This window comes from Stigmatopora nigra, chromosome 5, assembly GCF_051989575.1.
Source record: "Stigmatopora nigra isolate UIUO_SnigA chromosome 5, RoL_Snig_1.1, whole genome shotgun sequence".
NCBI lineage: Eukaryota > Metazoa > Chordata > Actinopteri > Syngnathiformes > Syngnathidae > Stigmatopora > Stigmatopora nigra.
Window position 1 is genome coordinate 1,615,614 of NC_135512.1, and position 23,171 is coordinate 1,638,784.

A 23,171-nucleotide genomic window follows, 5' to 3' on the forward strand; every position below is an offset into this window, starting at 1 on the left:
TGCTGTTTTAACATAATTTGTTAACTTTTTTTCCATGCGTTTGACTTTTTGTTTTAAATTAATTTGTATTTGTTTTAATAAAGATATTTAATAAAGATGTTGTTTCTGAACGAATTAAAATGTATTTATTTTTGTGAATTAAAGCTAACAAGGCTAAAATCGGTCTGCCTACTATCCAATTGTAATAGAAGATGACGTTAAGTTTTAAAAAACATAAAGATATATATATGTAAAATATATTTATTATACAAAGCTTAGCAAATAAAAATAAGCACTAGACAAATCACTTTGCTTGAATATTGACGAAGCAGCAAGGCGGTGGCGTCCTGATTTGGAAACTGATCTCATTTCACAGAATGGCCCATTTTGGTAACGTTGGGTTGAGCTGAAAAAAAGAAAAGAAAAATAAACATCATGTGGGAGGAAACCGGAGTACCCGGAGAAAACCCACACAAGCCCAGGGAGAAGCAAACTCCACAAAGTGAGGCACTATATGAGCTAGCGGATATTTAGCATCCAGTTAGCTTAGCATGCATGTTTGTGGGCTTCATGGGGAAACTGGAGTACCTGGAGAAAACCCACGCAAGCCCAGGGAGAAGAAGCAAACTCCACAAAGTGAGGCACTATATTAGCTAGTGGCAATTTAGCATCCAGTTAGCTCAGCATGCATGTTTTTGGGATGTGGGAGGAAACCAGAGTACCTGGAGAAAACCCACACAAGCACAGAGAGAAGAAGCTAACTCCACAAAGTGAGGCACCATATTAGATAGTGGCAATTTAGCATCCAGTTAGCTTAGCATGCATGTTTTTGGGATGTGGGAGGAAACCAGAGTACCTGGAGAAAACCCACACTAGCCCAGGGAGAAGAAGCAAACTCCACAAAGTGAGGCACCATATTAGCTAGTGCAATTTAGCATCCAGTTAGCCTAGCATGCATGTTTTTGGGCAGTAGAAGGACATACGATATTGACATTTTCAGCCTCCTTACGTTCTTTTTGGAGCGGCGTTTGTCCAACCCTGGTTGGCGGCCTGTTCTTGCCAGGGAGTTCGGCGACATCCCGGTAATCTCTGGGTTTAACCAGCGGTTCCGGAGGTCCCAATCGAATCTTAGAGGGCAACGGCGGCCGACTGTTGACGACACAACCCTGAGAACGCGACGGAACCACCGGCTTCTTGTTCTGAGCGACGGCGGGCGGCAAGATAGGCTTAGACTCCGAGCACGTGAAGGAACGATTACGAGGGGTGGGCACTGGGGGGCGCTCTGTCTCGCCCTCTTGCAACTTGGGTGCGAGAACAAGATCGGGTTGGTTCTTAAGGGGGCCATCCGGGTCTTTGGATAGACTTTGTGATGGTTTCATGGAGTCGTACAGGGGATTGTCAAACATTTCCGATGGTTCCATAGCGCTAGAAAACAAACAAAATAAAACAAAAAACAAGTTTCCATCAAGAATTTTCTTTACTGGGTTTTACGGGTTTGTTATTTGTGGAACCAGTCACTCACGCTGACTTTACAGGTTTCCCAGTGGGGCTCTTCTTTGATTCTATACTGGTTTGTCCAGTAAGGGTTAAATTCCTGGGTGGCATACTGTAGCTCCACCCCTTGTCAATCACTCTGCCACTCCTATAGGACACCTCCATGTAGCTAGGGTTTGATATGTCATGAGCCGATTGGCTGGATGGAGTCTTGTCGCCGCTTTTGGTTTTGGAGTCATCTCTTTCTACTTTGACAAAGTCTGAAAGCCAAAAAAATACAAAATGCCTTAGAAGAGCATAACAAAAGATAATAGACATCCTGGCTCAAATCACTTCAACCTGTTGCAACTCTAACAGGCGCTACAGGGCCATAACAGCCAAGACAAACAGACTCAAGGGCAGTTTATTATTATTAATTAATGAGCTACTATTTATTGATTGACTATACTGACTATTTATTTATTATACTGACTAAGTATTTATTTATTATATTGACTAGTTATTTATTTATTGTTATTATTTATGTGTTATTATTTATTAGTTTATTTGCGCACTTATTTGCTGCTGACTACTTATTTTTGCTATTTTATTTATTATTTATTGATTATTTATTCATTTTGTTGTTGTTTGTTATTTTACACTTCCCTACTTGTGACTACTTATGTTTACTATTACCTATTTATTATGTTGACTACTTATTTAATGATATATTTTATTATTTATTGATTATTTATCTGTTTATTTGTTTATTTGTTGTTATTAGTGTACTTTACTTATCTATGTTCTGACTACTACTTGTGTCAACTACGTATTTATTTATTACGTATTTCTTTTTACTACATATTTATTTATTACGTATTTATTTATTAGATATTTATTTATTACGTATTTATTTATTAAATATTTATTTATTACATATTTATTTATTACGTAGTTATTTCTTACATATTTATTTATTACGTATTTATTCATTACATATTTATTTATTATGTATTTATTACATAGGTATTACATATTTATTGTTTATTTATTAGTTATTGTCAATATTCATAGATTATTTATTTGTATATTGTTTGTTTGTTCTTGTTATTAGTGCACTTGCTAGTAAAGCTTTAAATCTCGTTCTACTTAACTATAATGACAATAAAAGCATTCAATTCAAAAAGAAATCTGACTGACCATATAGCTTTTCCGTGGGTGTCCCTTCAGAAGTGTGTAGCTGAATCCCTCCAGTCAACACCCCTGATTTCTCACCATGGTGCGTTAGCGCCACCTGGAACTCAGTGTAGCATAACTGGGCAGCTCGTAGCGCTACACAACCCTCACCTATGGGAAAAATAAATAAAAAAATGTAAAAAATCCGGACAAAACCTGTTCTTATTCAACATTTTTCCCTAATTTTTACCATAAGACTCATCCGAGTCTGTGGACTTCACGCAAATGAGGATATGTTGATCCAACAGGTACTCGGCGTCAGATATGATTGGCGTGAGCTAGAAAAAACGAGATTTGTTCGATTCCGTGGCTAATGCAGGTTTTTTTCGGGTAAAATTTTTACCTCAACTTGGTTGCCGAACCAGACTTTGATGGCGCCATCGGAATGATCCGTGTTTTCGCCTTCGCAGGTTCTGACGGTTTCTAAAAGGATTCAGATAATTAGAAAGTACTCTCAGAAATCACAATAATACCTTGACATACAAGCGTCCTGTAACATATGAGGAAATTTGAGATAAGAGGAAAATTATGAGTACATTTTTGCCCTGAGATACGAGAAAATTTGTCATAGGGGCGCTAGGTGGACCTTTTGAAGCTATGTAGTGATATTTATGATGAGGGGGCGGAGCTTATTTTAATATGGATAAAGAAGAAACAGTTAGCGGAAGCTGCTAGGACATGAAAGATTGAGAAAGGCAGCTAAAAACGACTTTAAAACCGTGGCGGAATCCATTTTTAAGTGTGTGTGTGTGTATATAGTAATCATTAACTGTATTTTCTGGAGTATAAGTCGCACCAGCCAAAAAATGCATAATTAAGAAGGAAAAATATGTCACACTGGAGTGCAAGTCGCATTTTAGGGTGAAATTTATTGGATAAAATCCAACACTAAAAGCATACTTGTGATCTTGAAAGGCAATTTAAAATTAAAATAAATTTAAAAGAACAACAGGCTGCTAAGAAGTCTATACATTACTGTATATAATAATGTCCAAATACTTTAAAACATGTTTTTCTATTGTAAAACTGTATTTTTTGGTGTTTTTTCAGAGAGTGGGAACATATTTATTTGTAGTTAGTTATTTTATATGGGAAAATTTGATTTGAGATATGAGCTGGAGTTTGGGAACGTAATTAAGCTCGTATCTCAAGGTATTACTGTGGTATAAATAAGCTGTTTGCTTACTTTCCAAGCAGCTGGAGTGGTATTCAATAAAAAACTTGGTCTTGGACTTTGTCCGTAGGGTTGCTTTGCAGTTCATGATTTGGATGCTACCATGGGGGGCGCTGTTTGGATCTGGAAATGTAAAAAATGCATGTCAGTGGTTTTGTAGACAAGCTGGGAGTCATTTGTGGTGTGGACAAACCTTGTTTGGAGACAAACTGCGAGGCCACGCCCACTTCAAAGGAGGCGAAGACTGGGGAGTGGTCGCTGGTCATGATGTCATTGGTGCAACCTGGCCAATAGGAAACAAATATTTGGGATTAGAATATTTGTAGGTTTTTTAAAGGTTTTATATTTAAATTAATTTGTTAGGAAGGACTTACCATAGGCTTGGCAGACCACGTGGACCAGAGGGTAAGACTTCCGTAGGACACGATCACACCATGATGGTAAATTATATTTGGTCTGAGAGATTTTAGTCGAAAATTGTCGATTATAAGAAGCATTTTTAGTCAAAGGATGTTAAGGATGCACTACAAAATGTACTATGATATAGATAGATTAGCGTATGGACATGATAGTGTGGGATTTGGGTTCAAATCCAATGGGAATGGGTTGAAAGCAGTACATATTATTAGAACCGTATTTTCAGGACTATAAGGCGCACTTAAAAGCCTTAAATTTTCTCCAAAATAGACAGTGCGCCTTATAATACAGTGCACCTTATAACACAGTGCGCCTTATATATGGGAAAAATGTCATTTATTGAGGGTGCGCCTCATAATGCGGTGCGCCTTATAGTCGTGAAAATACGGTACTAAAATTAAGTGTATAATTTGTTTACATATACAGATTAGAACTTGTTTTTATATATGTTTAGTTATTCTGCTGCTGAGTGATTGACAGATTACACGGTCTGTATTTGTGTAGTTTGTGTAATGCTAAATATAGATATAGCATAAACAACTAGCAAAACAAAAGATAGCATAACATACCCCTGTGGTTTTGGCCTTTGTGTAGGCATATTTTTCCCGGGTGTAGCGCTCAAAGCGGTATGTGGGGGCAAATGTGATCTCCTCCTCAGCTAAAATACCACAAAAATTAAGAAATAAGTTAAGAAAAGTACTTCCATTAAGAATTTGAAGTACAAATGTGGGGGCGTACCAAAGTGCAAGAAGACCTTGTCATCATTGATCTCCATGTTGAGCTGGTCTCGGCTCAGGAGTTCCTGGTACTGCTGCTGCTTGATCTTTGATACCATGTACTCTGCCTCCTAATGGGGTGAGAAATACAGTCTCGCTTTGAGATATGAACGTAAGTCGTTGCAGGACCCGAGCTTGTATGACAGTTTCAGTTCAGAGATTTTGAGATTTCCTTTGAAAGCTCTCAGGTCTAACTGGTTTATTTACAGTAGAGGAGTACCTTGAGATAAGAGCTCAATGCGCTCCGGGGACTCAGCTCGTATCTCAAATCAAAGTTTCCCCAAATAAAATGAACTACAAAAGAATCCGTTGCCACCCTATGATAAAAACACCTAAAATAATAATATTACAATGAAAAACATGTTTTATATGGTTCTACTTCACTACCTACACTCATGTATTTATTTATATATTTAATTATTTACATATTTATGTATTTATTTACACATTTATTTATTTATCTATCATATTTTTATTAATTTATCACACATTTTATTTATTTATTTATCATATTTTATTTATTTAGGATATATTTATGTATTTGATCATGATATATTTATTTATTATATTTGTATTTATGATATATCTATTTATTATATATTTTTATTTATTATATTTTGATTTATTATATATTTATTTATTATTTTTGATTTATTATATATTTATTTATTATTTATTTATATTTTTAGATATTTATTTATTTTTTTAACTTATTTATAACCTATTTATTTATGTCTAAAATGTATTTTCTTCTGTGTCTGTATTCTCACCCTCTTGCTACTATGACAATTAAACTTTACTTCCAAGTCCCAAATACGGAATGAAATTAAATTCTAATCTAATCTAATCTAACATCATTATAATATTAATAGTTCTGAAATGTACCGTATTGGGGAAGTCCACTCGATAGTTGAGATCGCCCAGCCAGATGAGATGCGTGAACTGATTGGTGATGTCAAACGGATTGAGCTTCTTGTCTCCCAGGTTGAGGAATCGTAAAATGTTCAAGTAATTTTGGTTGCGCCTGTACAGAGCCAGAGAATATATAATTTGAAGATCCCTTTATGGAAAAAAATCAACTTGGGAACGAACGACAAGCAAAACCTGAGTTTCTTCTCGCTTCCTGATGTCAGGTGGCTGTTGATAAACCCAAAGGATGTTCCGTTGAACATGAAGGACACTGCGACCGCTCCCTTGTTTCCTGCAAGAAAAAATAATATCAAATTTTAAAGAATTTTATTTGTAAAAAAAAAAATCATCCCGAATTCATACACAGACAGAAGACATTGAGTTAAATTTAAACTTATTTTGTGATAAATATTGTTATAAAAGTGTAGCGAACTGAACTTCTTCTCTGCCGCTAGCCGTTAGCTGCTACTATCTGTCTCAAAGGTAAGAACAGAATAGAGTACTACACATAATAGAGTAAACCCTCAATTTTTGCAGTTAATGTAGACCAGAAATAAACAAAAAACTGCAAAGTAGGCTCAACCCTATTTAAAAATAAATAAATAAATATATATATATATATATATATATATATATATATATATATATATATATATATATATATATATATATATATATATATATATATATATATATATATATATATATATATATATATATATATATATATATATATATATATATATATATATATATATATATATATATATATATATATATATATATATATATATATATATATATATATATATATATATATATATATATATATATATATATATATGTATATATACACACACACATACATACAGGGTGTCTCAAAAAAATGTACTCACTTTTAGTATAAAATGTACTTACTTTTAGAATGACCAGTCGTCCTAAAAGTGAGTACATTTTATTCTAAAAGTGAGTACATTTTTTCTTGCTAGTAGTACTCAGCACTGAAGTAAAAAAAATAATATATAGATATATAAATATATATACAGGGTGTCTCAAAAAACGTACTCACTTTTAGAATAAAATGTACTCACTTTTAGAATAAAATGTACTCACTTTTAGTATAAAATGTACTCTAAAAGTTCTAAAAGTGAGTACATTTTATTCTAAAAGTGAGTAAGTTTCATTCTAAAAGTGAGTACATTTTATTCTAAAAGTGAGTACATTTTTTTGAGACACCCTGTATACATATTTATATATACATTTTATTTTTTTACTTCAGTGCTGAGTACTACTAGCAAGCGGAGGATAGGGGGGAGTGGCTTCCGCATGGATTTTCACATTTTCACGAACTTACAAAAAAAAAAAATTAAATAAATTAAAAACAGATTTGACATACAAGGTCAGGTCCCAACACGCACTAAGCTCATATCTCAAGGTATGTATTTATCAGCGTCTTCTTACCCAAAGTGTTGGCAATCCCCGTCTTGACGCTGTCCGAAAAAACATGTGAGATTCTGTTTTCATGCTCCGGCTTGGCCAAAACCATAATTCGAATATTCCACAGCGTTTGAATGGCGACCTGCCAAAAAAAATGAGGTGTTTTGTTAACCATAGACCAGTGGTGTCAAACATACGGCCCGCGAGCCGGATCCGACCCGTCTGGTGGTTTGGTATGGCCCGGGGAAGAAAGCTGCATTGTATAAAAAAAATATGAATTTTCTTTAAAATTTGTAGTTCTTGTATTATCCGCTAGGGGCGCAGTGTTTTAGTACGTGCAGACAACATGAATTGACATTTATTTATGTTGTTATGTTATTCTCTTGTTGATAATATATTGTTCATAATGTAAAAGGAAAATTATTTTAATAAACATTTTGATAATTTACTATTTTTTTGCACTAATTATTAGTATTAGTGACTAATACAAATGTGGAAAAAAGTGGGCTTATTGTTAGTTCTATGTCATTTTGCAATGAGTTTACTGGCTTGATCTCAAATTAAACTGGATTCGGCCCTCAGACGAAAGGGAGTTTGACACCCCTGCCATCGACGGTGTTTCTATCCGGGTTTGATTCCCGAGTTCTTACCTGTTTAAAGCTGATATTGGTGATGTTCCTCAAGATTTCTTTCACCCTTTCTGCCCACTCCCTTTCACCCAGAGGGTCTTCCTGAGTCCCGATGACGTAAATATCGTGCGGAATATGGTCCGCTGTGTCATCTTGGGTTTTGCCTTGGCCTTTACACTGGAACCAGGAGTTTAGGTTGTTGGGTGGACTCGCATTTCCTAGTGGTTTGTAGTACAAAATGGCTGTTAATGTAGTTTAATCAGGGATTTGAATTTAGGTGGTCTTACCCATATTCCAGGTGCCAACAAAGACTGTAATCATATCCGGTTCTGGCTTTCCTGAATGCTTGTTCTTCATTTGTTGAAGAAGTTGACAGAAACCTTCTCTTTTCTGATGGAAGAAGAGATAATCATTGTTTTTAATGCTTCAAAATGTCAAAATAAGTCAAGTTACCACTTTAATTAGGGTTATAACTTGTTTATAGCCTCAATATCCTAATATTTGCTTGTAATGAAAGGAACTGGTGTGGCATGATGGTTTTGGGGTCGTGGGTTTGATACTAGGGACCAACCTGGACCGGCCAAGTCTTCCACACAATGATGATTGACCCCTCGTTCTCAAAAATGAGGCCTGAATATAAGACAACGTTTTTTTTGCATTGAAATAAGACATTTCAAAGCAAAAAACTTCGTCTTATATTCAGGTCAATATGGTATGCCTCGTACCTGAAGTCAGCTGGGATAGACTCTAGCGCCCCCTGCGATCTTAGTGAGGATGAAGTGGGTCAAAAAAATGAATGAATGAAAGCAATTGGTCATATTTTTTGAAAACATTTAAATTAAAAAAAAAATCCTAGATCAAAATTAAGTGGAATAAATAACCAGATTAATACAGTATTCCCCTCGAATTATTGCAAAAAAATAATAATTAGCCAAAAAAATTAATTAGCCAAAAAAAATAATTAACCAAAAAAAAAATTATTGACCCAAAAAAATTTAATTCACCAAAAAAATATTTATCAACTCAAAAAAATTTAAATTAACCAAAAAAATGTAATTAACCAAAAACATGTAATTAACCAAAACAATTTTAAATTAACAAAGAAAATTAATTAACCAAAAAAAATGTCATTAACCACAAAACAAACTAAAAATAACAAAAAAAAATCCCCTGTATAGTTGGAATGCTAACATCTATTCAATCAAAATTTTCTCTAAAATCTCCAAAGAAAATTGTCGCTCTCGGGTCATTTTTTAATTTTTTTTTATAGTGTGTCTACATCTGATGACAACAATCTGACCTTGGTGTTATCGAAGACAAACTCCTTGCGCAAAATCTTCTCTTTCTCCGTCTCCACCACAATGACCAGTTTGCCATGCATCTTCTGCGACTTCACCAGTTGCCTAACTGGGATAGTTCAAAAAATGTCAACACCAAAACATCAAAAAAAAATTAAAATAAATCCTTACTTTTGTTGTGTACAAAGTACTTGTCATCAGGCCCGTCCTTGGCCTTACTAATGTGAAGCTTCCCACCTTCCACGTCTACTTTTATGAACATCTTAGTGGGAATTCCCAGAGATTCTTGCTTGACCTTACGGGTGAGAGGCGACCATTCAATAAAATGATGATAAACATTCCTTGAAAGATGTGAGGGTTACCTCAAAGATAACTGGGGGGATCAGGGATTTTCTGTGGCCTCCATCATAGCCGACGGAGTTAAACACGGCGTTTATAGCCTGAATGGATAGAAGAATGTTAGATATTGAAATAAAAGTTAATGCTTTATTGCCTTAAAATGGTTGAATTTGACAATTTCTCTCATATAAGCCACACCATTAAAATTGCCTTAAAATAGTTGAATTTGATAATTTCTCTCGTATAAGCCGCACCCATAAATATGACTTAAAATGGTTGAATATGACAATTTCTCTCGTATAAGCCACACCCTTAAAATGGCCTTAAAATGATCTAATTTGAAAATTTCTCTCGTATAAGCCGCACTCTTAAAATTGACTTAAAATGGTTGAATTTGACCATTTCTCTCGTATAAGCCGCATCCTTAAAATTGTTGAATTTGACAATTTCTCTCGTATAAGCCTCACCCTTCAAATTGCCTTAAAATGGTTGAATTTGACCATTTCTCTCGTATAAGCCGACCCTGATTGACAATTTTCACCTCCAAATTCATGGTTTTAATAGGGAGTACAAATGTTTGTTACTTTGAAGGGAAAATCTTCAGAAAAGTGTTTTTTTCTGAGAAATTATATATCATATTTGCTGGATTCCACATTCCAAATTGAAAAAGGAAGTCGAGTGAGCAGTACAATCAGGAAGTGTCTAGCAGTCTAGTTTGTCATCTCTAGGTAAGTACATTTTTTTGTCATGTTTTATGCAAGATACTGCATTTTTTTTCCTTTAATTTTATTCATAGACCTCAAAATAAAGTTTTATCTGTTTATTTTTTTCTCTATTTTGAAATAAATGACCGTATTGGCCAAATTGTCTTACATTAGGTCATTTCGTCTTATTTGTGCCAATATAAGCCATATCCTTGATTCAGTCATCATTTTTTTAGTTACAAATACGGCTTATATGCGAGAAAATATGGTAGATTATTCCAAAATGTATGTCAGAATTTACCTTATCTTCGATAGAGTAAAGCAGTTTAGTCAGTTCCTCCAACCTCAAAGACACGGATTGTCCCGGAATCTTGAAAGAAAAGCCCATTATATGATTATTTTTGTCATTGACTTTAACAAGGGTGCCAAAGACAAAACGCCACTCACTTGTTTTGGCAGAACTGGCGAAAGCTGTGGGTCCAACGCTCTGTGGAAAATCTCCAGAGCTGGTAGGATGCGGGAAATTTCACTGCCTCACCCCCCCAAAAAAATAATATTTTAGAATTAGAGTTATACGTTTTCCTTGGTTGCTACTGTGAGATAACATTAAGATAAAATGACAAAGTCGCTTAGCAATTAGCGTATTTTCACGACTATAAGGCGCACTTAAAAGTCTTCAATTTTCTCCAAAATAGACAGTGCGCCTTATAATCCAGTGCGCCTTATATATGGAAAAAACTGAAAACCAAAAACGAAAAACCACCACTGTCGGATATTAAATAAAAACACAAACGCCTGAACTGAATACTCAATACTGTTAAATATGCAGATGCCATCTTAGTTTACAAAATCTTCCATCATATAGCTCCTCCCCCACTGCAAGATTTTATACAAAAAAAATCCAAAACATCAACAATGGCTGGCTCCAGAGGTGACTGTGAAGTAGTGAGTGCTTCATACCTGGAAGTCAATAGCAATTACCGTATTTTCACCACTATAAGGCACACTTAAAAGTCTTCAATTTTCTCCAAATTAGACAGTGCGCCTTATAATCCAGTGCGCCTTATATATGGAAAAAACTGAAAAACGAAAAACCACCACTATCGGATCTTAAAAAAACACAAACGCCTGAACTGAAACAATTCTGTTAAATATGCAGATCAGCCATCTTAGTTTACAAAATCTTCCATCATATAGCTCCTCCCCCACTGCAAGATTTTATACCAAAAAATCCAAAACATCAACAATGGCTGGCTCTAGAGGTGACTGTGTAGTGGAGTGAGTGCTTCATACCTGGAAGTCAATAGCAATTACCGTATTTTCACCACTATAAGGCGCACTTAAAAGTCTTCAATTTTCTCCAAAATAGACAGTGCGCCTTATAATACAGTGCGCCTTATATATGAAAAAAATGTCATTCATTGAGGGTGTACCTTATAATGTGGTGCTCTCCCCATCCTGCAGTCTGGTAATAAACCTATTTCCTATTCAATTCATCTCTTTTTTAACCTGTTCCTGATGTTGTATTCCAGATATATCAAAAACAATTGGATTTGCGTACCTATTCAGATTCTTACAAATGGCTACCATAAGTTTCCTAAGACCAGGAAGACTAGGGTTTCCAGTCTGGACTTGTTCAGCGTCTTGACAAATGGAGGTCCTGAAGTAGTCCAAAATCAGTACTTGCTGCTCCTCAGGGATCCTAAAAAATACTCAAAAAAATCTCGGATTTAATGGTGAGACATTTTTTTGGCTGTTTTTGTCAAAATTAACGTACGTGGTGAACATGTCGGTGTGTTGTAGCCTCGTCAGGAAAGTCTCCGATAGGCATTTGCTGCCTTGCTCGCAGGCTTTGACGTCGCCGTCCTTCAACTCGTTGGCTAGATTCCTCGGTGGAAGTTGTGGGGGAGGGTTGCTGGACTCTGGAAGGCCAATTAGAAGATTTTTGGAGATTCTGGGATTTTAAAATGGAGTCGAAAGGATCTCGAACCTGTTTCTTCGTCCATCTCTTCCTCCCTTTGGACAGCATATTGGAGATGGGTGACCAGTCCCATGTTGGGGTTGTGATAGGCTTCTACTAGTTCGGGAAGCATGGAGAAGAACCGGATGGGAACTCCTTCTGAAGCCTGGACGGATAATGAACAAAAAAATGTGAGGTAGTTGGAAAACCTAAAACTGCTTACTCGATAACTTTGTCTTCTATTCTGATTAGTATTTTTTCTTGATTTTATTGACTATATTTATCGTGTATAACATGTCAAACTTTGTACCAAAGTTCGGGTGCGCATTATACATGGATCTCAGTGAAATGCTGCCCCCTGTTGGTGAAAAAGTCCCCTCCGCAACTGTTATGTATAATCAAAGGCATTAAAACTTTGCTCTTTGTCCGCCAGATGGCGATAATCAAGCTAATTTTACAAAACTTAGCCCAATCTAAATAGCCTTTGGCTAGTTTACAGTTTAATATTATAGGGCTAAAAATAATAATAATAAATAGATAAAAATAAGAATGGAATCATTTTTTTCATGAATTTGATGAAGATTAATCAGACTTTAAAATTGTTTAAATTGTATGGTGATGAATTGGACTAAGTATTTAAAATTGTACATTCTATTTAAGAATTGTTTTCATATACAAATAAGTCTTGACGACATAATTGACCAATTGCTTCTCATATTTCTCATTGCAATATCTCTTATTAAGTGATTGAAAATATATTTACATATTTATTTACATAAGCCGCACTTAAAAATCTCAAAATGTTCTCCATATTGGACGTGTTGCCCAATCAGAATGCACTAAATTCAAGATTGTCACTGTATGACATCTTGACTGTACATTGCTTGCTGACACGCTATATTTATATAGTGAAAAGGCCTTTAAAAGTGAAAAACCTTTACAAAAGTTGTTATACATCATTCCCAATTTTAAATGATCCAAAAACATATGAAATCCAAAGCAAAACACATACATAAGTATTACATCATCAGTTTCAACCATGCAGAGGCGAACCTTCACAAAAAAATACAAATACTTTACACCATTCCAACAAATCTATGTGAATTCTGATATTTCATTTTCAATAATAAAGTCAATTTATGACAAATGGCCAACTTTGGAGCCCATTCAACAATTTCAAAACATATTTTTAAACCTACAACCCACAAAAAACCCACCTGGACTGATAGTTTCTTATCCTCATTGGGTAGGATCCTATAGGTGTACACCTGGTTCTGAAATCTGTAAAAAAAAATCACAATAGAAGACATTTTAAGAGAGAAAATGTTTAAAAAAAAAAAGGTAATTTTGTGTGTTTTTTACTTACAAAAGACAAAGAGCAAAAGCCCCTTGTATGGATTCACTGTCCCGAATAAGGAAGCTTCCATCTCTACCCGTTTTGGAGAGTAAATCCTCGGTTTTTGAGCGGGTAATATTACCGTGACACCAAGCGTGGTAGCTGTGCATGGTTTTTTATCTAAAGTCGTCGTCTTACATTCATACGGATTGTTTTTTTTCGTTCTTTCTGGCCAGCTTCATCTTTCACAAGTGTTCTCTTTCATTCTCACTTCCTCATTTCAAACCGGCATCCACACCCCCCGCGTACCACTAAAAAAGCAAATGTGTCATATTTACATTAAAAATAAACATATAAGCAAAATTCGTATATTTTGTCATTGGATCCATTGGAAAAATTAGCTTATTTTTGGGTATTTCTGTTCATAAAATACGACAAAACCAGGAACTCGGTTCAAAAAAAGGGGAAGTACTGAGAATGACTTGTTATATGAATATAATTCATTTTTTTGTGGTATAAGTAGTGTAGGAGTTTGATATTAATGTGAATAAATGTTTTAAAATGCAGTTTTTAGGTGATTTGGTATGAATTTTAGGTCATTTGAGATGGTTTGGTTGTAGTATTGTTCAGGAAATAGTTTTTTTTTTTTTTTTTGAAAACGCCATTTGACGCAATGGACAGGAAGTATTGTAGAAAGAAGAGGAAAATTTGACCAAAAAAAAAAATGAAAAAGCCACAATATGGTCACATGACGCAGGGGGAAAAAGTAGATGTGCAAAAAAATGTAGTAGCAAAAAACTTGGGTCTTAAAATAGCGTTTTGTCAATTTTAGAGTGAAAAATGAAGATGGCGAAATGTCATATTTGTACTAAAGTAGCTGATAGATTGACATTTTATGGTAAAAAGTTTATTTTTATTGTTATAAAGTTGTAAAGTTTTTACATCACACAAGCTGGAAGTGTTTAAGTTAGTTCAATAAAAAAGTAATTAGACATAAAGATGTATAATTGGTCCATTTTTTTGGAGGAATTAGTTTGATATTATATAAAAAATAATAATACATAGAAATATAGTTTTTTGGGGGAGTTACCCTGTTTTGAAAAAGCTTTTTTCTGATGTGTTCAATTGTTAAAAATCGGATAAAAAAACGAGTATAAAAGCCACAAATATACAAAATATCAACCAAAAAAAAGAAGATATTACAACAAAATATTTACAATGATTTGTCAAGCACAAGTAAACATGGAATCAAACAAAATATCGACATTTGTATGTAAAAAAAATGCCCAATTGGGTGAAATTAGTGCTTCTTTGGGGTTGTTTAAGGACTCCTTTGAATTTTGAGCTAAATGCTAACATGCTAGGTGCTTTTTTCACCCTGCAATAGACGGATAGATACAATTACAGTAATCCCTCGATTATCGCTAATATAGTCGTACCTCTACTTACCGAATAAAGTGGTCCCAAGATTTTTTTCATAACTTGAAAATTTTGTAAGTAGAAGTGTACTTTATATGTAAATTCACAAATTTGTTCCATTTCAAAAGAAATTCCCTAAGGTCACATTTAATTATTTTGGGAGAAAGTTGCTGAGGGTGCCGTAGTACTTTGCCTTCAATTTGGTGTAGTTAGCGTGGAATCAATTTCAACTCACAGCTGTGGAGTTCTGGGTTCAAATCCAGGTCGGTCCACCTGTCTGGAGTTTGTATGTTCTTCCTAGGCCTGTGTGGGTTTTCTTTGGGTACTCCAGTTTCCTCCCACATACCAAATGAAAAAACAAGCATGCTAGGCTAATTGGACACTCTAAATTTCACCTATGACTGTGATTGGTTGTTTGTCTCCTCGTGGCCTGAGATTGGCTGCCCACCGATTCAGCCGCCCACCTCAAAGTCAGCTGGGATAGGCTCCAGCACCCCCGGAATCCTAAGGAAAATAAAGTTCAGTTCAGAAAATGTGAAAAATAAAGTTCAGTTCAGAAAATGTGAAAAATAAAGTTCAGTTCAGAAAATGTGAATGTAAATATCCAAGATTGTAGTTGAGGTCTAATTTCCATCTTTAGATCTAGCACCCCTCGCAACCCTAGGGAAGATAAAGCAGTTCAGAAAATATGAATGAACATATTTATGTAAATATCCAAGATTGTAGTTGAGGGCTAATTTACATCTTTAGCACATCCCACGACCCTAGGGAGGATAAAGTGGTTCAGAAAATGAATGTGAATGGTATACTGGGACCAGTTAAAGGAGAAGTCAGCAGGGATACACTTTAGCAACCTGGTTAGCATAAGCGCTACGCTGTTCATAATGGACATACGGGTCTTTTGGGGAAGTCATTGGGGTTCAAAACTCGGATTTGGCGCTCACAGAACTCTCACGGGTGGCTTTCAACTCCCCGCTGGTCACCCCCGACGCTGCCACGGCGTTGTCCTTACAAAGCAGTCGCGTCAAAGTAGCTCGAAACTTTTCCGCCCCGAACAAGTAGACGAGTGGATCCAGTGCGCCATTCAAACAAGTGAGGAGTGACGTCACCCGGTTGGCTAAGCTCAGTCCTCGTCGCGTCCGGCATGACGTATCCGGATGTCCGTGTCCCAGGATGAAGGTAGCACGGCTAGCATGGTAAGGTAGGAAGCAAACCACGTAAATTAGCATGACTAGACCAATGGTGCGTAAGGCTCTTAGCTTCAGGGTGGGCTCCAAGCGGGACCCTCGTCGGAGGCTACGGATAATGAGGAGATAGCAGGATAGCGTTGCCAGGAATGGCGGCGTAAAAGCCACGGCTAGGGAAATCAACGCCTTACGGGAAGCTTTTTCCCGGTAGAGTTGTAAACACACCGTAGCGCCGTCTACTTCGACAGTCTGACTGCTGACCAGTAGGGGCGCCATTGCTACGATTACCAGCGCCCACAGACTGAAACTGATGGCGTGGGCGTAGCGGGCGCGGCGTATTTTCATGGAGCGGACGGCGTGGACTACCGCTAGGTAGCGGTCCCCGGCCACGCAAGCTAGGAAGTATAAACTAGCGTACATGTTGACGTAGAAGAGGAAGCCGGCCAGTCGGCAGGGGGCTTCGCCGAAGGGCCAGTGGCCCCCGGTTAGGTGGTAGGTGGCCCTCAGGGGGAGGATGAAGACGTAGGAGAGGTCGGCTACGGCCAGGTGGATCAGGAAGACGTTGGCGGGGGAGGCGGAGCCGCGCTGGTGGGAGAAGATCCAAAGAGCTAGACCGTTACCGTTGAGGGCCAGGAAGAAGATCAGGACGTAGGCGCTCCCGAAGAGAAGGTTCTCTGTCGCCGACTCCATTGCGCAGCTCGTCTGATTGGATGCCGGGAATGGTGGCTGTGTCGTGGCCCACTCCATCTTGGGGGTCTGTGGGATGAAGATTTTTCACAATGAGATTTTTCACAATGAGATTTTTCACAATGAGATTTTTCACAATGAGATTTTTCACAATGAGATTTTTCACAATGAGATTTTCCACTGAGATTTTTCACTGAGATTTTTCACAATGAGATTTTTCACAATGAGATTTTCCACTGAGATTTTTCACTGAGATTTTTCACTGAGATTTTTCACTAAGATTTTTCACTGAGATTTTTCACAATAAGATTCTTCACTAAGAATTTTCATTAAGATTTTTCACTGAGATTTTTCACAATAAGATTCTTCACAATAAGATTCTTCACAATCAGATTCTTCAGAATAAGATCCTTCAGAATAAGATCCTTCACAACAAGATCCTTCACAACAAGATCCTTCACAATAAGATCCTTCACAACAAGATTCTTCACTATAAGATTCTCCACTATAAGATTCTCCACAATAAGATTCTTCAAAATAATATTCCTCAAAATAAGATCCTTCAGAATAAGATTCCTCAAAATAAGATTCTTCAAAATAAGATTCTTTAAAATAAGATACTTCAAAATAAGGTTCTTCAAAATAAGATTCTTCAAAATAACATTATTGAAAATAAGATTCGTCACAATAAGATTCTTCACAATAAGATCCTTCAAAATAAGATTCTTCAAAATTAGATTATTAAAAATAAGATTCTTCAAAATAAGATTCTTCAAAATAAGATGAGCTTCAAATTCCAAATGAAAATGAAGATTGCCGAGTGAGTTACAAAAAGAACTGCCAGTCAGACACGCTAACAATGCTAAAATGCTAATCTCAGGGTATTTCTAACCAATAATAGTCGGCAAGATAGACCGAGACAGGAAACTGGGCTCGGCAGGGGGTGTGTTTGTCACAGACGCTCGTCTCGACTGATGAACAATAAACGCTAGTGTCGCTGGCGCTAATGGCCGCCGAAGAAAATCTGCTGGTGACTTCACTCTTGACTTATTCAAAAAGATCAAAACTTTCTGGGCAGGAAATAAGAGACATTTTTCCCGGACTCTCGTGACGAATATCTCCAGGAACGTGAAGTACTTCAAATTTTGCAATACTTCAATACACTACACTATTACCACTTTTAAGACACTAATAAAATGATGAAATATTATCAAAGAGTATTCAAAAAAAATATAAAAAAGCCTTACAGAAATTCAAAACAAAGTTATTAATTTATTTGGCGATTTGCCTCTGCATAGTTGAAACTTACAAAGTATCAAAAAAGGCAAAAATTCCGGCAAAAAGAATGTAATTATCGTAAAAATAATAATTTAAACTGTCATTTGTCAATCTTTTTTTAAAAAAAATTTAATTAAAAAAATACTTTTTGGTTGGCCCACTTATTTAAGATCAACTCACTGATTGGTCAGACGGAAAAAAATAAAAATTATTTTAAAAAAAAAAGTATTTCCTACATAACACCATATTTTTTGGACTATAAATCACACTAGCCAAAAAATGCATAATTAATAAGGAAAAAAAACATAAATTGCACCAAACTATGAAAAAAAAACTGTAATTTATAATCCGCAAAATACGACACTAACCATTATTTTTCCGATAAAAATGATATTTAGAAAAAAAGAAAGAAAAAAACATCTAAAACACCAAAAACAAAGAAACAACGTTCAAGTAAAATGCTGTTTCTTTTACAAAACAAAGGACAAAGGGGTGTGGCCTATCAAAATCCGACCTGTCAATTTTTGTAAACGAATAGCGTAACCTCGACGTAACCCGGGTGGATATTCCCCAGACGTATTTATCCAAAATGGAGTCAAGTTTATCTCCCGCATTCCACTGTTGGTTGAATATTATTTTTGAGACACACCTCACTTAATCACGTCCTCTTCTTGGTCCTCTTGGGTCTCTCGTGACAGATCGTTGGCCCCGCCTTAATTTTTAAGGACCTCCTTTCTTTTTATCCTGACTGGAAAAAAAGGACAAAAAAGCACAAAACGTTAACTTATTGCCAAATTACACATTTTTAGGAACAAAAGTGGTAATTAATTAAAGCCATATGACGATTTTCGGACTCGGTGGATGAGTGGTTAACGCGTCAGGCTCGCAGTTCTGGTGTCGTGGGTTTGATCCCGGGTGACTCTTTGCTGTGTGGAGTTTGTGTAGCTTTTCTCTGGGTATTCGGGTTTTCTTGCAAGTCCTCAAAACAAGTATGCTAGGCTAATTGTATGCTAAATGGTTCTTAGATTTAAGCGATTGGCTGTTTGTTTTGTTGTGCCCTGTGATTGGCTGGCCACCCTTTCAATAAAACTGGTGCCTGTAATTGGCTGGGATGGGCTCCAGCACCCCCTGCGGTTTTTGTGAGGATATGTTGGTCATAAAATAAAATAATTTAAGTGCATTTTTTGTGTTTTATGTCTTTGTGATACTGAATTTGATTCGATGAACTGAAATGTTTGGTTGAAAAACAGAAATGTAAACAAGGGCAAGTATGTTTTTAAGGCGTAGTATAATACAAAAAAATGTATTGGCTGGAAATTGAGACGAAAATCATCATTTAGAAGCAATATATTTTTTTAAAATGTTGATGAAAATTGGATATATCTGGAAAAGTGCATTTAAGAATGCAGAATAAATGTGGACTCGATTCTGGAACAAAATCAGCCACATAAAAATCACTTATTTTGTTGTTATTATTTTAGTTTGTTGTTGTTGTTTGTACACTTGTTGCTGAAACTTTAAATCTCATTCAACTTATATCATAACAATAAAAACATTCAATTCTATTAAAAAACATCCTAACACTCAAATGTAAACAACACATCCAAAACTCAAACTACATCCTATCAAATTCCATTCCATTCCTCCTAAATAAACTTCTTTTAGTACTCAAAAGTTCTCCTTTAAAAACCTCACCTTATAAAGAAGTTTGTTGCCAGATCAAAAGTTTGCAGCCAGACATCCAGCCTTCCTTTTCTCCTCCCTCAAGATGTTCTTGGCGGCGTAACGGCGGCTCTTTTTGAGTCTCTACAAATTGGACAACCTACAAAAAGAGAGAGAAAATGAGAGAGTGAGAGAGGACCCGACGGGAGGCTGGGATTTGAACCCCGAACCCCCTCCTTTCCCCTTCCTCAGAGAGCTACTTGTTGCGTAGCACAATAGCCCCAAGTCAGACTAAAAGTGCTGAAGAATGGCACCCAGGGCTTCCATGGAGACCACGAGGGTCCTCGTCGAAGAAGCCCCGCCCCTAATACGGACCATCGTCCAATCATATCGATGTCCGAAGCCCTCGGAGATGCTCCGTTTTGGGGTCGGCGTTTGGGGAAGATAAAGGTTAGACAGTGGGGGAACAGGGGCCCTTGTCGGTGGGCCTTGGGGGCCTCCAGGGGGGGCTCTTGCGGCGCCCCCCCAAAAATAATCAGTCACACAGCCGGCAGACCCAGATGCGGAAAATAGAAAGATATGTCTTTCATAGCACAGCTGCCCGCCGGCGAGGACATCGGGCCTATTTTTTTTTGTGTTTTGGGTCTTTGTCCTCGTTGTCGACGTGCAAATGGAGTGGGTCAATGAGGCTACTATCTGCGTCTTGACATGGCTACCCTGTTAATGGGCTGCTAATTGGGACAAAGAACACCCTCCCGCCCCTTTAACTAAAGGCTTTGTTGGTTGAGACGCTCTGTCTGACCAAAAAAAAAAAAAAGAAAAAAAAAGAAGAACCGCCCCTTTAAAAAATGTAATTGAAACGAATTGAATGCGTTTACTGTTATTAAACAAGTAGGAGATTTCAAGCTTTGGGAGGACCAAGTCTATCAATAACAACAACAAACAAGTGAGTACTACATAGAAAATGAATAAATAAGTAGTCAACAACGTGAATAAGTGGGGATGTAAACAAATAACAATAGTAAACAAACACATAATCAATAAATAATGAATAAATGAGTAGAAAACAACATAAGAAATAAATATCAACATAAGTTAACAACATAAATAAGTAGGGAAGTAAAAAATAACATCAAACAAACAAATAATAAACAAGAAATAATAAATAATGAATAAATAAGTAGTCAACAACATAAGAAAAAAATATCAACATACGAAGTCAACAAAATAAATAAGTAGGGAAGTAAAAAATAACAATAGTAAACAAACAAATAATCAATAAATAATGAATAAATGAGTAGTCAACAACATAAGAAATAAATGTCAACATCATAAATAAGTAGGGAAGTAAAAAAATAACATCAGACAAACAAATATTCAATAAATAATAATAAATAAGTAGTCAACAACATAGGAAATAAATATCAACATAAGAAGTCAACAAAATAAATAAGTAGGGAAGTAAAAAAAGGAAAATAAACAAATAATCAATAAATAATAATATTGAATAAATAGTCAACATACTAAGTCAACAACAAATCAATAGGGGAAATAAATAAATAAGTAATCAATAAATAAGTAGTCAACAAAATAATAAGTCAACAAGAAATAAGTAGGGAGGTAAATAAATAACAGAAAACAAACTATTAATAAATCAATAAGTCAACAACAAATAACAATAGCAAACAAACAAATAGATAATAATAATAATAAATAAATAATCAAAGAAGTAGTCAACAAAATAAATAAGTAGTGAAGTGAAAAAACAAATCAATAATATATTATATAAAAAAATAACAATATATAAAAGGAGATTATTCATTTTAAAATTGTTATGTCTTTCTCAAAACCCCCCAACAGGCGCATCTAGAACCAGGCGGGGGGAAAAAAACGTTCCCAAGCCGTCAAGCATGTGGGGGGTGCCGTATAAGACGTTGAGCGGGGCCCCTCGGCACCCCACGCCTCTTGTCAACAAAATCATTTGCTATACATTTTGCTTAACGAGAACTCCCCCCCCCCCCCCCCCCCAACTAGGCTTCTTGGGAAAATTGCTCATAAAAACTTCATAGTCAGAAAAACCTAAATAATGACCCACGCATCATTTTGCATGTAAACGTGTTAGGCAAAAAAAAAAAACAATACAGTGAGAAATTCTATTATAACTGGTATTAGTTAGTATTACTGATTGAGTCATTAATTAAGTATTACTAATAGACTTTGATATACATGTTCTGGCAACCCTAATGGTTTCTCGTTTACGACTTTACGGTAAGATCGTAAACTGAAGACCTCCTGTGTTTATCTACATTCCTACTGAGTGACCGATTACCGTCATTTATGGACTATAAACCGCTACTTTTTTCATCCTCCACTTTAAATAGAGTGCAGGTTTACAGTAATCCCTCGATTATAGCGATTAATGTAGAACAGACATGGCCACGATAAATGGAAAAAAAACGCAAAGTATGGTCAAGCCTATTTAAAATAATAATAACCGAAAAACCGCAAAGCAAGGTCACCCCTATTTTCTAAAAATAATAATAATAATAATAACCGAAAAACAACTAAGTATTGTCACCCCTATTTAAAAAACTAATAATAATAACCAAAAAAAACACAAAGTGTCATCACCCCTATTTAAAAAAAACAAAAACAATAATAACAAAAAAAACACAAAGTATCATCACCCCTATTTAAAAAATATAATAATAATAATAACCAAAAAAACACAAAGTATTGTCACCCCTATTTAAAAAACAAATAATAATAACTGAAAAACCGCTAAGTAGGGTCACCCTATTTAAAAAAATGTATACATTATTATTATCATATTTTTGTACTTCATTGCTGAGTACAAGGGGCGTGGCTTCCGCTTGTTAGTTTCAGAGTTTATTTTCACATTTTATGAACTTACAAAAAAAATCCCCCAGCCAAAAAATAATGTAGTGAAACCGCAATATTCGAGGGATTACTGTATTTAGATTAGAACATTATTTCATGCCGTTTTTAGGATTTTTTTTTGGTTGCAGTAGCAAGACAGACATAAGACACACAAGACAATGTAGACCTAGATAAAAAAAAATATCATACTTAGCCGTGTATTTCGTAAAAACTACAGTAAATGCTAGTTTTACTCAAATAATATGACACATTACCTTAATAACATTGCAGTAATTCATTTCCAGGCTGTCAAAATGTAGCGCCCTCCGGTGGACAAACTTGTCAGCCAGCGTTGCAAATGTTCAACCTGTGCATTCCTTTAAAAATAATA

General features: G+C 35.7%; 2 protein-coding genes across 3 annotated transcripts; both read right to left on the minus strand.

Moving 5' to 3' along the window:
- Positions 1 to 60: 60 nt before the first annotated feature.
- On the minus strand, positions 61 to 14,278 carry inpp5d (inositol polyphosphate-5-phosphatase D). The gene is made up of 26 exons (XM_077716873.1): positions 13,698 to 14,278; positions 13,549 to 13,612; positions 12,362 to 12,497; positions 12,149 to 12,293; positions 11,933 to 12,073; positions 10,819 to 10,900; positions 10,673 to 10,741; positions 9,691 to 9,768; positions 9,500 to 9,623; positions 9,331 to 9,437; positions 8,318 to 8,420; positions 8,052 to 8,248; positions 7,426 to 7,543; positions 6,160 to 6,256; positions 5,941 to 6,079; positions 5,018 to 5,126; positions 4,849 to 4,937; positions 4,237 to 4,318; positions 4,056 to 4,145; positions 3,875 to 3,985; positions 3,032 to 3,111; positions 2,879 to 2,966; positions 2,653 to 2,799; positions 1,502 to 1,733; positions 989 to 1,404; positions 61 to 385 (listed from the first exon to the last, which is right to left on the minus strand). The coding sequence occupies exons 1-26, from the start codon at positions 13,835 to 13,837 to the stop codon at positions 345 to 347; spliced, it is 3,225 nt and encodes a 1,074-aa protein (XP_077572999.1). The 5' UTR covers positions 13,838 to 14,278; the 3' UTR covers positions 61 to 344.
- Positions 14,279 to 14,580: 302 nt separating this feature from the next.
- On the minus strand, positions 14,581 to 23,071 carry gpr17 (G protein-coupled receptor 17). 2 transcript variants are annotated; one of them, XM_077717907.1, is made up of 4 exons: positions 23,056 to 23,071; positions 19,934 to 20,060; positions 18,888 to 18,986; positions 14,581 to 17,029 (listed from the first exon to the last, which is right to left on the minus strand). In XM_077717907.1, the coding sequence occupies exon 4, from the start codon at positions 17,018 to 17,020 to the stop codon at positions 16,007 to 16,009; it is 1,014 nt and encodes a 337-aa protein (XP_077574033.1). In that variant the 5' UTR covers positions 17,021 to 17,029; positions 18,888 to 18,986; positions 19,934 to 20,060; positions 23,056 to 23,071; the 3' UTR covers positions 14,581 to 16,006. The 2 variants fall into 2 exon arrangements, with proteins under 2 accessions (XP_077574033.1, XP_077574032.1); XM_077717906.1 differs by lacking the exon at positions 23,056 to 23,071 and having other exon boundaries at positions 19,934 to 20,173.
- Between the last annotated feature and the right edge of the window lie 100 nt (positions 23,072 to 23,171).

Bases quoted from the DNA above. Each gene is read 5' to 3' on its own strand.
- inpp5d (XM_077716873.1), bottom strand. From the start codon at position 13,837: ATGCACAGCTACCACGCTTGGTGTCACGGTAATATTACCCGCTCAAAA. The intron at 5,127-5,940 runs GTACATTTCAGA...TCACCCCATTAG, and splicing joins GAGTGGACTTCCCCAATACG to GAGGCAGAGTACATGGTATC. The intron at 4,146-4,236 runs GTAAGTCCTTCC...CCTATTGGCCAG, and splicing joins CGTGGTCTGCCAAGCCTATG to GTTGCACCAATGACATCATG.
- gpr17 (XM_077717907.1), bottom strand. From the start codon at position 17,020: ATGGAGTGGGCCACGACACAGCCACCATTCCCGGCATCCAATCAGACG.